We start from the raw sequence: 14,135 nt of genomic DNA, 5'->3' as shown, positions 1-14,135 counted from the left end.
TGAAAAATTCATTCTAACGTCCCTGTGGCTCATCTGGGTAATAAGTTTCCCCCTGTGTCTCCTTGTTCTTGTACCACCCATCTTAAATAGTTTGTCTTTGTCCACCCTGTCAATTCCCCTGAGAATTTTGTAGGTGGTGATCATGTCTCCCCAGTTTTCATTTCCGTGTTTTTGTGGAAAATGATATTGCTTTCTGTGGCCAACTGGAGGTCATTAAATAATGACCTTCCAAATAATTTAATATACATTAAAATATAATATTATACCCCCGGCCGCGAGGTGGAGGTATATTGCGGCCAGTGGAAGCTTCCTTCACGTGTATTCAAGCTTTGTGTCACGCATGAAATGCCCTCACGCCTCACCTTTCCTTTCACCTTGTGCTTCTGTTTACCTAGCAGTAAATGGGTGCCCCGGGAGCTGGGAAAGTGTTGTGGGGTTGCACCACGGGAAGAGAGTAATATGTAGTGTAAGGGAGACCGCTATAAGACTATCAGGCTTCCTCTTCCAGATAATGGGGGGGGGGGGATATCCAAACAATCTCTCACATACAACATGTCTAACCTTCGCTGCAAACAATCCAGCGATCCAACCTCTATTATGTCACCCGGGTAATTTGTTCTAGAAACCATCAAAAATTTCCAAACTAACTTTTAGACAGTTGATTGACGGTTGAGAGGCGGGACCAAAGAGCCAGAGCTCAACCCCCCGCAAGGACAATTAGGTGAGTACAGATCTTCTCTGAATCTACACTTATTCCGTTCATAACCATTGACTTAGTACTCACCTAGTTGTACTCACCTAGTTGTGCTTGCGGGGGTGAGCTCTGCTCTTTAGGCCCGCCTCTCAACTGTCAATCGACGGTTTCTTCTACTACTTTTTTTTCCACACCACACACACACCCCGGGAAGCAGCCCGTGACAGCTGACTAACTCCCAGGTACCTATTTACTGCTAGGTAACAGGGGCATAGGGTGAAAGAAACTCTGCCCATCATTTCTCGCCGGTACCCGGGATCGAACCCGGGACCACAGGATCTGTGGTCCCGGGTCCCGGGTTCTGTTGTGTGTGTCGATTCACTCAACACTTCACTACCGACCCCTTTGTCGTGTCCCTTCATCCACTTTTATACTTTCATCACCTCATCATCATTTCATAGGGAGCCGGTCGGCCGAGCGGACAGCACGCTGGACTTGTGATCCTGTGGTCCTGGGTTCGATCCCAGGCGCCGGCGAGAAACAATGGGCAGAGTTTCTTTCACCCTATGCCCCTGTTACCTAGCAGTAAAATAGGTACCTGGGTGTTAGTCAGCTGTCACGGGCTGCTTCCTAGGGGTGGAGGCCTGGTCGAGGACCGGGCCGCGGGGACACTAAAGCCCCGAAATCATCTCAAGATAACCTCAAGATAACCTCGCGTCTAACTTTTCTCCTGTCTAGAGAAAGAAATTATATTTTCATCTATATCTCTCTTCGTGAGATTTATACTTCCTGAGACGAGAGATTTCAAAACACTGTTGTCTCTGGGTCTCTCGCAGTCCCATCCTGCGGCACGGAGAGGTGTACTCGCTTAATTGTACTTGCGGGGGTTGAGCTCTGGCTCTTTAGTCCCGCCTCTCAGCTGTCAATCAACTAGTATACAGGTTCCTGAGCCTACTGGGCGCTTTCATATCTACATTTGAAACTGTGTATGGAGTTAGCCTCCACCACATCACTGCCTAATGTATTCCATCTGTTAACTACTCTGACACTGAAAAAGTTCTCTCTAACGTCTCTGTGGCTCATTTGGGTACTCAGTTGTCCCCTTGTTGGCGCACCACCCACAGAGGTGTGGCTCTCCTTGTAGTCCCGTTCTAATGTGTATATATAATATACACATGAAAAATACTGGAGGGCCAGGTCCCAAATTTACACAGTAAAATAACAACGTACTGGAGTGAACGGCATGGAAGAAAATGCAAGATTGAACCAGTGAAGAGCAGAGGTGCCATAGACACAATCAGAGAACACTGTATAAACATCAGAGGTCCGCGGTTGTTCAACGTCCTCCCAGCGACTATAAGAAATATTGCCGGAACAACCGTGGACGTCTTCAAGTGAAAACTGGACGGTTTTCTAAGAGAAGTTCCGGATCAGCCGGGCTGTGGTGGGTATGTGGCCCTGCGGGCCGCTCCAAGCAACAGCCTGGTGGACCAAACTCTCACAAGTCGAGCCTGGCCTCGAGCCGGGCTTGGGGAGTAGAAGAACTCCCAGAACCCCATCAACCAGGTATCAACCAGGTATTTTCTGTGTATTTTGTAGAGAATTATATTGCTTTCTGAGGCCAACTGGAGCTCATGGTATACTTCAGAGTGGAGGATTATTTCGGCCACAGTGTAAGCTTCACTCATACATATTCAAGCTTCGTGTGAAATTACACCTTGGCCACATTTGTGGAAAGCTGTCATCACGGCACCTTATATTGCGCCAACACTTAGGTTCCCTTCCATGGTACTCAAGACCATATTATAGTGGTCCAGCAGCTGTGAGAGGCAAGGACACTCAAGACCATATTATAGTGGTCCAGCAGCTGTGGGAGGCAGGGACACTCAAGACCATATTATAGTGGTCCAGCAGCTGTGGGAGGCAGGGCTACTCAAGACCATATTATAGTGGTCCAGCAGCTGTGAGAGGCAGGGCCACTCAAGACCATATTATAGTGGTCCAGCAGCTGTGAGAGGCAGGGACACTCAAGACCATATTATAGTGGTCCAGCAGCTGTGGGAGGCAAGGACACTCAAGACCATATTATAGTGGTCCAGCAGCTGTGGGAGGCAGGGACACTCAAGACCATATTATAGTGGTCCAGCAGCTGTGAGGGGCAGGGACACTCAAGACCATATTATAGTGGTCCAGCAGCTGTGGGAGGCAGGGACACTCAAGACCATATTATAGTGGCCCAGCAGCTGTGAGAGGCAGAGACACTCAAGACCATATTATAGTGGTCCAGCAGCTGTGGGAGGCAGGGACACTCAAGACCATATTATAGTGGTCCAGCAGCTGTGAGAGGCAGAGACACTCAAGACCATATTATAGTGGTCCAGCAGCTGTGAGAGGCAGGGACACTCAAGACCATATTATAGTGGTCCAGCAGCTGTGAGAGGCAGGGCCACTCAAGACCATATTATAGTGGTCCAGCAGCTGTGAGAGGCAGGGCTACTCAAGACCATATTATAGTGGTCCAGCAGTTGTGAGAGGCAGGGCCACTCAAGACCATATTATAGTGGTCCAGCAGCTGTGGGAGGCAGGGACACTCAAGACCATATTATAGTGGTCCAGCAGCTGTGAGAGGCAAGGACACTCAAGACCATATTATAGTATGAGTGTTTTGCTGTAAACAAAGTGACGAACGTCCCCCCAACGTCAAAACACTGTCGTACTAAAATGCCTTACCCTAACCTACCAGAGGACCTTCGAACAGAAAACAGGACAGTACGTCAATTTCGCGACCCGTACTGCCCATTTTCCCAGTACGGCAGTTTTTGGTCTTGGGTAGAGTGTACGTCCAATGCGACGTGCCATTACAAGGACGGGTTGGACAATCACTGCCACGGACGGGTTGGACAATCACTGCCACGGACGGGTTGGACAATCACTGCCACGGACGGGTTGGACAATCACTGCCACGGACGGGTTGGACAATCACTGCCACGGACGGGTTGGACAATCACTGCCACGGACGGGTTGGACAATCACTGCCACGGACGGGTTGGACAATCACTGCCACGGACGGGTTGGACAATCACTGCCACGGATTTTGTTCATTTTTTTTTCTTTTTCGAAAATTGACGTAGAGTGCAACCCTCTTTAGAGCTGTGTCCGCTTAAAGAGAGAGGATGAGAAGCCCGTTAATTGGGTTGGAATACCCTATCAAAGAGGGTGGAATACCCTATCAAAGAGGGTGGAATACCCTATCAAAGAGGGTGGAATACCCTATCAAAGAGGATGGAATACCCTATCAAAGAGGGTGGAATACCCTATCAAAGAGGATGGAATACCCTATCAAAGAGGGTGGAATACCCTATCAAAGAGGATGGAATACCCTATCAAAGAGGATGGAATACCCTATCAAAGAGGGTGGAATACCCTATCAAAGAGGATGGAATACCCTATCAAAGAGGGTGGAATACCCTATCAAAGAGGACGGAATACCCTATCAAAGAGGACGGAATACCCTATCAAAGAGGATGGAATACCCTATCAAAGAGGATGGAATACCCTATCAAAGAGGGTGGAATACCCTATCAAAGAGGGTGGAATACCCTATCAAAGAGGATGGAATACCCTATCAAAGAGGACGGAATACCCTATCAAAGAGGATGGAATACCCTATCAAAGAGGATGGAATACCCTATCAAAGAGGACGGAATACCCTATCAAAGAGGATGGAATACCTGGAGCAGCCTATCAAGGGGGATGGATCTTGCCGGTGGGAGAGGGGGAGGAAGGGGGAGGAACTGGAAGAGGGAGGATAGGGGTTGTGGGGAGGGGGGGGGTTGTGGGGTGGGGAGTTGTGGGGTGGGGTGGGGGGGGGGAGTTGTGGGGTGGGGTGGGGGGGGGGGGAGTTGTGGGGTGGGGTGGGGGGGGGGGGGGGGAGTTGTGGGGTGGGGTGGGGGGGGGGAGTTGTGGGGTGGGGTGGGGGGGGGCAGCCTTGACTGTGTGATAATCAATAAACAATGATTACACCTGGTGGTGTGGTCCACAGGTGTTGGACCTCCAGTGTTCTCCCTCACCTTTAACAGCGACCTTCCCACACTCTTGACCTTCCTGTACTCTTGACCTTCCTGTACTCTTGACCTTCCTGTACTCTTGACCTTCCCGCACTCTTGACCTTCCCGTACTCTTGACCTTCCTGTACTCTTGACCTTCCCACACTCTTGACCTTCCTGTACTCTTGACCTTCCCGCACTCTTGACCTTCCTGTACTCTTGACCTTCCCGCACTCTTGACCTTCCCGTACTCTTGACCTTCCTGTACTCTTGACCTTCCCACACTCTTGACCTTCCTGTACTCTTGACCTTCCCGCACTCTTGACCTTCCTGTACTCTTGACCTTCCCGCACTCTTGACCTTCCTGTACTCTTGACCTTCCTGTACTCTTGACCTTCCCGCACTCTTGACCTTCCCGTACTCTTGACCTTCCTGTACTCTTGACCTTCCTGTACTCTTGACCTTCCCGCACTCTTGACCTTCCTGTACTCTTGACCTTCCTGTACTCTTGACCTTCCTGTACTCTTGACCTTCCTGTACTCTTGACCTTCCCGCACTCTTGACCTTCCTGTACTCTTGACCTTCCTGTACTCTTGACCTTCCCGCACTCTTGACCTTCCTGTACTCTTGACCTTCCTGTACTCTTGACCTTCCTGTACTCTTGACCTTCCCACACTCTTGACCTTCCTGTACTCTTGACCTTCCTGTACTCTTGACCTTCCCGCACTCTTGACCTTCCTGTACTCTTGACCTTCCTGTACTCTTGACCTTCCTGTACTCTTGACCTTCCCACACTCTTGACCTTCCCGCACTCTTGACCTTCTCGTACTCTTGACCTTCCTGTACTCTTGACCTTCCCACACTCTTGACCTTCCTGTACTCTTGACCTTCCCACACTCTTGACCTTCCTGTTCTCTTGACCTTCCTGTACTCTTGACCTTCCTGTATTCTTGACCTTCCCGCACTCTTGACCTTCCCGTACTATTGACCTTCCTGTACTCTTGACCTTCCTGTACTCTTGACCTTCCCGCACTCTTGACCTTCCTGTACTCTTGACCTTCCTGTACTCTTGACCTTCCTGTACTCTTGACCTTCCTGTACTCTTGACCTTCCCGCACTCTTGACCTTCCTGTACTCTTGACCTTCCCGCACTCTTGACCTTCCTGCACTCTTGACCTTCCCGCACTCTTGACCTTCCCGCACTCTTGACCTTCCCGCACTCTTGACCTTCCCGCACTCTTGACCTTCCTGCACTCTTGACCTTCCCGCACTCTTGACCTTCCCGCACTCTTGACCTTCCCGCACTCTTGACCTTCCTGTACTCTTGACCTTCCCGCACTCTTGACCTTCCGCACTCTTGACCTTCCCGCACTCTTGACCTTCCTGTACTCTTGACCTTCCCGTACTCTTGACCTTCCCGCACTCTTGACCTTCCCGCACTCTTGACCTTCCCACACTCTTGACCTTCCCGCACTCTTGACCTTCCTGCACTCTTGACCTTCCCGCACTCTTGACCTACCTGTACTATTGACCTTCCCGTACTCTTGACCTTCCCGCACTCTTGACCTTCCCGCACTCTTGACCTTCCTGCACTCTTGAGCTTCCTACACTCTTGACCTTCCTGTACTCTTGACCTTCCTGTACTCTTGACCTTCCCGACCTCTTGACCTTCCCGCACTCTTGACCTTCCCGCACTCTTGACCTTCCTGTACTCTTGACCTTCCTGCACTCTTGACCTTCCTGCACTCTTGACCTTCCTGTACTCTTGACCTTCCCGCACTCTTGACCTTCCCGCACTCTTGACCTTCCTGTACTCTTGACCTTCCTGCACTCTTGACCTTCTTGCACTCTTGACCTTCCCGCACTCTTGACCTTCCCGCACTCTTGACCTTCCTGTACTCTTGACCTTCCTGCACTCTTGACCTTCCTGCACTCTTGACCTTCTTGCACTCTTGACCTTCCCGCACTCTTGACCTTCCCGCACTCTTGACCTTCCTGTACTCTTGACCTTCCTGTACTCTTGACCTTCCTGCACTCTTGACCTTCCTGCACTCTTGACCTTCCTGCACTCTTGACCTTCTTGCACTCTTGACCTTCCCGCACTCTTGACCTTCCCGCACTCTTGACCTTCCTGTACTCTTGACCTTCCTGCACTCTTGACCTTCCTGCACTCTTGACCTTCTTGCACTCTTGACCTTCCCGCACTCTTGACCTTCCCGCACTCTTGACCTTCCTGTACTCTTGACCTTCCTGCACTCTTGACCTTCTTGCACTCTTGACCTTCCTGTACTCTTGACCTTCCTGCACTCTTGACCTTCCTGCACTCTTGACCTTCCTGCACTCTTGACCTTCTTGCACTCTTGACCTTCCCGCACTCTTGACCTTCCCGCACTCTTGACCTTCCTGTACTCTTGACCTTCCTGCACTCTTGACCTTCTTGCACTCTTGACCTTCCCGCACTCTTGACCTTCCCGCACTCTTGACCTTCCTGTACTCTTGACCTTCCTGCACTCTTGACCTTCTTGCACTCTTGACCTATCTTAGAGTTGATAGGGAGGTTATGTGTTCGTTTCCCTGCGGTTATATGGGATGGTTTATAACTAACTGGTATATTGGGTCCAGTTCTAATTTCTCCATTTTTTTCCAAATGGTTGTTCTCCATTAATGTAATTATCTGGGAACAAAGTGTTCACATCATTTTGTAATTTCAGGATATCTGGTTCTGGTTGTAACCCCAGCCCAGGATATCTGGTTCCGGTTGCAACCCCAGCCCAGGATATCAGGTTCCGGTTGCAACCTCAGCCCTGGATATCTGGTTCTGGTTGTAACCCCAGCCCAGGATATCAGGTTCTGGTTGTAACCCCAGCCCAGGATATCTGGTTTTGGTTGCAACCCCAGCCCAGGATATCAGGTTTTGGTTGCAACCCCAGCCCAGGATATCAGGTTTTGGTTGTAACCCCAGCCCAGGATATCTGGTTTTGGTTGCAACCCCAGCCCAGGATATCAGGTTCCGGTTGCAACCTCAGCCCTGGATATCTGGTTCTGGTTGTAACCCCAGCCCAGGATATCTGGTTCTGGTTGTAACCCTAGCCCAGGATATCAGGTTCCGGTTGCAACCCCAGCCCAGGATATCTGGTTCTGGTTGCAACCCCAGCCCAGGATATCTGGTTTCGGATGCATCCATAGCCCAGGATATCTGGTTCTGGTTGTAACCCCAGCCCAGGATATCTGGTTGTAACCCCAGCCCAGGATATCTGGTTCTCGTTGCAACCCCAGCCCAGGATATCTGGTTCTCGTTGCAACCCCAGCCCAGGATATCAGGTTCCGGTTGCAACCCAAGCACCAGGATATCAGGTTCCGGTTGCAACCCCAGCCCAGGATATCAGGTTCCGGTTGCAACCCCAGCCCAGGATATCAGGTTCCGGTTGCAACCCCAGCCCAGGATATCAGGTTCCGGTTGCAACCCCAGCCCAGGATATCAGGTTCCGGTTGCAACCCCAGCCCAGGATATCAGGTTCCGGTTGCAACCCCAGCCCAGGATATCTAGACCTTGCAATGCAGTTTTGTATACAAACACTTTTGTCATGAAGTAACATTTTAAAACACACACAACTATAAATTTCTGAAACGTGATACAACACCCAATTTTGAATACAACAAAAAATACAGTAGTCCAGCACTGTAGACCCCCCCCCCTAGGAATAAATTTCAACCCGGCTGCTACACACAGTGGTAATTCATTCCCCTCCCCCCCCCCTTACCATAAATATATGTATTTTTTTAATACCTGTTTCGAGTTGAAGGCTTTGAGCCGTAAATAATCCCATTGTGATTTAATATTATTTAGAGAGATAAATGTTACAATGGAGTTTTATTTTTGTTTGTTTCTGCTAAATAATACTATATATTACAATATATTTTTTGGTTAATTCAAAAGACTTACGGAAAATTAAGATGTATTTTGGTGATTTAAAATTATTTTTATCTTCCGATCGTATTAAAATTTGTGTATTTTGTTCTATTTAAATTTAAAACAAAGTATTCACACTCCATTATTTTGTGGGATTTTTATAGTTCATATTTTCTGTAAGATTAATGAAGAAAGAATAATGGTATGTTAATAGCATGGGAATTATTAGCATAATAGTTAATAGTTGGGATAGAGAGGTCGTCCTCACCTTTAGTGTAGGTCGTACCGTTGGCCTGGTGAGAGAATGGGTACTGGAGCCTATCCCTTGGTAGAAGGGCTTCGTTCTCTGGGTACCGGTAGTTCTCGTAGCCCCTTACGCTTCCTTCCCGGTAGCCGGAGCCGCTCCCGTCGGTCGTGTAGCCGTCGCGGGGGTCGGAATCCACCGAGGGGCGGTAGCCCCCGCGGTAATCGTAGTGATAATCGTCGGCGTTGCGATACCGGTGTCTGGGACTGGTACCGTACCGCTGTTGGTCCGGTACTTCGCGCTCCCCGCGCCGGTAGTCGCGAGGTCCCGTCGAATAGTCTCTAGCCCCGTCGGGATAGTCTCTTGCACCGTCGGGATAGTCCCTAGCGCCACTCTGGTAGTCCCTAGGCCCGGTGTTGTGCCCCCTGGGGCTATTCTCGCTGCTATCCCCCATGGTACTGTGGTAGGGCGGGGGGTCGTGCTGGTAGTCTTTGACCAAGCTCTGGTAGTCCCTCGGTCCGTTCTGGTAGCTGTGTTGCCCGCCCTGGTAGCCTCCACTACTAGGGTAGTCCACAGGTCCGTTCAGATAGTCCCTGGTGCTCTGGTAGTCCCTGTTCGCCCCACGCATCGGGTAGTCCCTAGTGGCCGTGGGGTAGTTATGATAGTCAGGGAGGTAATTGTAGTTCGGTGGGTACTGCTGTTGCAGGTATGGGGGATCGGGGCGTCGTTCCTCTTCTGGGTATCTGCCGGAGTCGCTGAAGTAGCTCATGGTTGATCTGATGCCCTTGGACTTCTTCATGCAGGTGTGTAGGCCAGTGTCCTACAGGTGTGTGGTAGGGGGGGGAGGTGTTCCCTCCACCAGCCTCACGACGCCATCATCTGTAACGAGACGAGGAACATCTGTCAATAATATGGGATCCAGGAGCTTATCATGTGTGTTTAACAAGGCTGTTACGGTCCTTGGTTAACTTCCAGTTGGCTGTTAAGGTAATAGATAGTGAGTTAGTCAGGCCTATTTACTTGTGCTTACACAAGTACATCAAGCACATGTGATAATGGAGGTCCATTAACTTACCAGCTTTTCAAGTATTGTTTTTTTATGAATATTAGAACTTGAAGTTAATGGTGAGTGAATCCAGTGGGATCGAATTGTAAGTCTGCTAAGCTACCTGTCTGCCTGTCCCTCCGGCTGTCTCTCTCTCTGATGGTGATGAGTGATGGTGCTGATCACCATAAGTTAGTCATCATCATCACACATCCCAACGACACATCTTCTTTAGTCACCCGTCAACCCAAAGTGTTAATTTTTTTGTCTTTTTTTTAAATTCCGTTTTCTATGCCGTACCTCTCAGCCTACACTGGACTATAGGGAAGTGATTACAGAGCTCCTCTGCACAAACTACTGTACCCGGGGCTGTTACAGAGCTCCTCTGCACAAACTACTGTACCCGGGGCTGTTACAGCACGTCGTGGTTTCCCTGGTTGAATACTTCGCTAGTCCGGTCCCATAGTTTACGAATCAACTATGTAAACTGAGTCAGTATATTAAGGATTAACTACACGTCTTAGATGCACATGATTTTAAGATTTCCTTCCGTTAGTTATAAAGGAAATCTTTACGATATACAACAAGGACCTTCGCGGAATACAGTAAGGAGTTTCACGGAATACAGTAAGGATTTTCGCGGAATACAACAAAGACCTTCGTGAAATACAATGAAGAGCTTCACAAATGTGCTTCAATTAATCATGTTTGACTACCACTGTAGACTCGCTCATGTTCCAATACTTTGGCGGGCTGCATGCTGCCAGCCCCAACAGTCTCGATGATCAGAGCGTCAAATCTCACCAGACATCACAGATTTAGGCGGCAGTGACCTCCCCCCCCCCCAAGAACCATCTATAGTTATCATTCCCCCTTTTTTTAGGAAAAGTTAATAGGTGAGATATGAATAAAGGGTGAAGAAACAGTGCCCAACCACTTGAACTAGTGAGCATCGAACGAGCCTCTACCAGCCACCTCCCAGATCCACCAGCCACCTCCCAGATCCACCAGCCACCTCCCAGATCCAGCAGCCACCTCCCAGATCCACCAGCCACCTCCCAGACCCACCAGCCACCTCCCAGACCAACCAGCCACCTCCCAGATCCAGCAGCCACCTCCCAGATCCACCAGCCACCTCCCAGATCCACCAGCCACCTCCCAGATCCACCAGCCACCTCTCAGATCCACCAGCCACCTCTCAGATCTACCAGCCACCTCCCAGATCCACCAGCCACCTCCCAGATCCACCAGCCACCTCCCAGACCCACCAGCCACCTCCCAGATCCATCAGCCACCTCCCAGATCCACCAATCACCTCCCAGACCTACCAGCCACCTCCCAGATCCACCAGCCACCTCTCAGATCCACCAGCCACCTCCCAGACCCATCAGCCACCTCCCAGACCCACCAGCCACCTCCCAGATCCACCAGCCACCTCCCAGATCCACCAGCATCCTCCCAGATCCACCAGCCACCTCCCAGATCCACCAGCCACCTCTCAGATCCACCAGCCACCTCTCAGATCCACCAGCCACCTCCCAGATCCACCAGCCACCTCCCAGATCCACCAGCCACCTCTCAGATCCACCAGCATCCTCCCAGATCCACCAGCCACCTCCCAGATCCACCAATCACCTCCCAGACCCACCAGCCACCTCCCAGATCCACCAGCCACCTCCCAGATCCACCAGCCACCTCCCAGATCCACCAGCCACCTCCCAGATCCACCAGCCTCCTCCCAGATCCACCAGCCACCTCCCAGACCCACCAGCCACCTCCCAGATCCATCAGCCACCTCCCAGATCCACCAACCACCTCCCAGACCTACCAGCCACCTCCCAGATCCACCAGCCACCTCCCAGACCCACCAGCCACCTCCCAGATCCATCAGCCACCTCCCAGATCCACCAACCACCTCCCAGACCTACCAGCCACCTCCCAGATCCACCAGCCACCTCCCAGACCCACCAGCCACCTCCCAGATCCATCAGCCACCTCCCAGATCCACCAACCACCTCCCATACCAACCAGCCACCTCCCAGATCCACCAGCCACCTCTCAGATCCACCAGCCACCTCTCAGATCCACCAGCCACCTCCCAGATCCACCAGCCACCTCCCAGATCCACCAGCCACCTCCCAGATCCACCAACCACCTCCCAGACCTACCAGCTACCTCTAAGATCCACCAGCCACCTCTCAGATCCACCAGCCACCTCCCAGATCCACCAACCACCTCCCAGATCCACCAGCCACCTCCCAGATCCACCAACCAACTCCCAGACCTACCAGCCACCTCTCAGATCCACCAGCCACCTCTCAGATCCACCAGCCACCTCTCAGATCCACCAGCCACCTCCCAGATCCACCAACCACCTCCCAGATCCACCAGCAACCTCCCAGATCCACCAACCACCTTCCAGACCTACCAGCCACCTCTCAGATCCACCAGCCACCTCCCAGATCCACCAGCATCCTCTCAGATCCACCAGCCACCTCCCAGATCCACCAGCCACCTCTCAGATCCACCAGCCACCTCTCAGATCCACCAGCCACCTCCCAGATCCACCAGCCACCTCGCAGACCCACCAGCCACCTCCCAGATCCACCAGCCACCTCCCAGACCCACCAGCCACCTCCCAGATCCATCAGCCACCTCCCAGATCCACCAACCACCTCCCAGACCTACCAGCCACCTCCCAGATCCACCAGCCACCTCCCAGATCCACCAGCATCCTCTCAGATCCACCAGCCACCTCCCAGATCCACCAGCCACCTCCCAGATCCACCAGCCACCTCGCAGACCCACCAGCCACCTCCCAGACCCACCAGCCACCTCCCAGATCCACCAGCCACCTCCCAGATCCACCAGCCACCTCTCAGATCCACCAGCCACCTCCCAGATCCACCAGCCACCTCCCAGACCCACCGGCCACCTCCCAGACCCACCAGCCACCTCTCAGATCCACCAACCACCTCCCAGATCCACCAGCCCAGATCACCTAGCAGCAGCACCTCTCCTGGATCCACCCCTTCTACTAGAGCGGCCCGACACACACACCGGCCGTGTTTACTGGTCCCCAATACAGCAAAAATCGTACAATATTTCAAGAGCCGGAAACCCGACGTTTGTCCCTCCGAATGCTCTCCGAAGCCGGTGGTCGGGTCGGAGCGTAGTGTTTAGTGCCGACCTGCGTTGACCTCCTGCTTGACCGGTGACCTCCTGCTTGACCTGCGGTGACCTCCTGCTTGATCTCCGTTGACCTCCTGCTTGACCTCCGTCAGCTGGAACTATTCAGCGGAGCTTGTACCTGGTTGATGGGGTTCTGGGAGTTCTTCTACTCACCCAAGCCCGGCCCGAGGCCAGGCTTGAATTGTGAGAGTTTGGTCCACCAGGCTGTTGCTTGGAGCGGCCCGCAGACCCACATACCCACCACAGCCCGGCTGGTCCGGCACTCCTTATATACACGAGTCATACACAGCACTCGTAAATGCTGTGTATGCATTCTTGACCCCACCACAGAGAGAGATTCACGGTTCCCGCATCAACACTTATCTTTAACACATAAAATATGCAGATAAAAAAAAACAGACTGTAGCCCCCCCCCCCTCCTCCCCTCTCACTCTGAGTATACCCTCTCACATTCTTGACACACCATTTCTCACTTGGTGTGCCCTCTTACTTTGTGGGAGCGTGGGATCACACTATGGGATCCCTCTCACTTGAGGAAAGTCAACTACGGGCTCACCATAGCCCGTGCTACTTGGAACTTTTTGTTCCAGGCAGCGAATCTTAAACAATAACAACCCTCTCACTTTGTGATTTGATTTGATATGAAAGATTTTGTGATTTGATATGCAAATTACATTCTTTTTGTCTAGGGGATATTCAGGCGGAGTATTGAATGTCTCCAGTGTATTCTCCTACATTGGAGACAATGTAGGCCTATAGGAGTAGACCTACTCATTCAGTCAAGCTAGTTAACACACAGGGGGTAAATCGATACAATTTACAATTGTAAATTGATTAGATTTTAAGTTTTAGATAATTTTTTTTTACATAACGCCACACTCAACACACACAAGGACTCAACCCACGCGCTCTCAACATACACCTCAAATCTGCACTCAATATACACCTGCACTCAATATACACCTGCACTCAATATACACCTGCACTCAATATACACCTGCACT

At 51.3% G+C, this 14,135-nt stretch overlaps 1 protein-coding gene across 1 annotated transcript; it reads left to right on the top strand.

The window, feature by feature from the left end:
* The first annotated feature begins 10,016 nt into the window (after window positions 1-10,016).
* On the top strand, window positions 10,017-12,944 carry LOC138353761 (uncharacterized). The gene is made up of 2 exons (XM_069307159.1): window positions 10,017-10,045; window positions 10,886-12,944. The coding sequence occupies exons 1-2, from the start codon at window positions 10,017-10,019 to the stop codon at window positions 12,942-12,944; spliced, it is 2,088 nt and encodes a 695-aa protein (XP_069163260.1).
* Window positions 12,945-14,135: the final 1,191 nt, after the last annotated feature.

This window comes from Procambarus clarkii, chromosome 59, assembly GCF_040958095.1.
Source record: "Procambarus clarkii isolate CNS0578487 chromosome 59, FALCON_Pclarkii_2.0, whole genome shotgun sequence".
Classification (NCBI taxonomy): Eukaryota; Metazoa; Arthropoda; class Malacostraca; order Decapoda; family Cambaridae; genus Procambarus; species Procambarus clarkii.
Note: the sequence above shows the minus strand (reverse complement) of the source record. Positions and strands in the feature narration are given on the sequence as shown.

Excerpts from the sequence above, each read along its gene's own strand:
- LOC138353761 (XM_069307159.1), top strand. The coding sequence starts at position 10,017 with ATGGTGAGTGAATCCAGTGGGATCGAATT. Across the intron at positions 10,046-10,885 it reads GAATCCAGTGGGATCGAATT|TGAGCATCGAACGAGCCTCT; the intron begins GTAAGTCTGCTA and ends CACTTGAACTAG.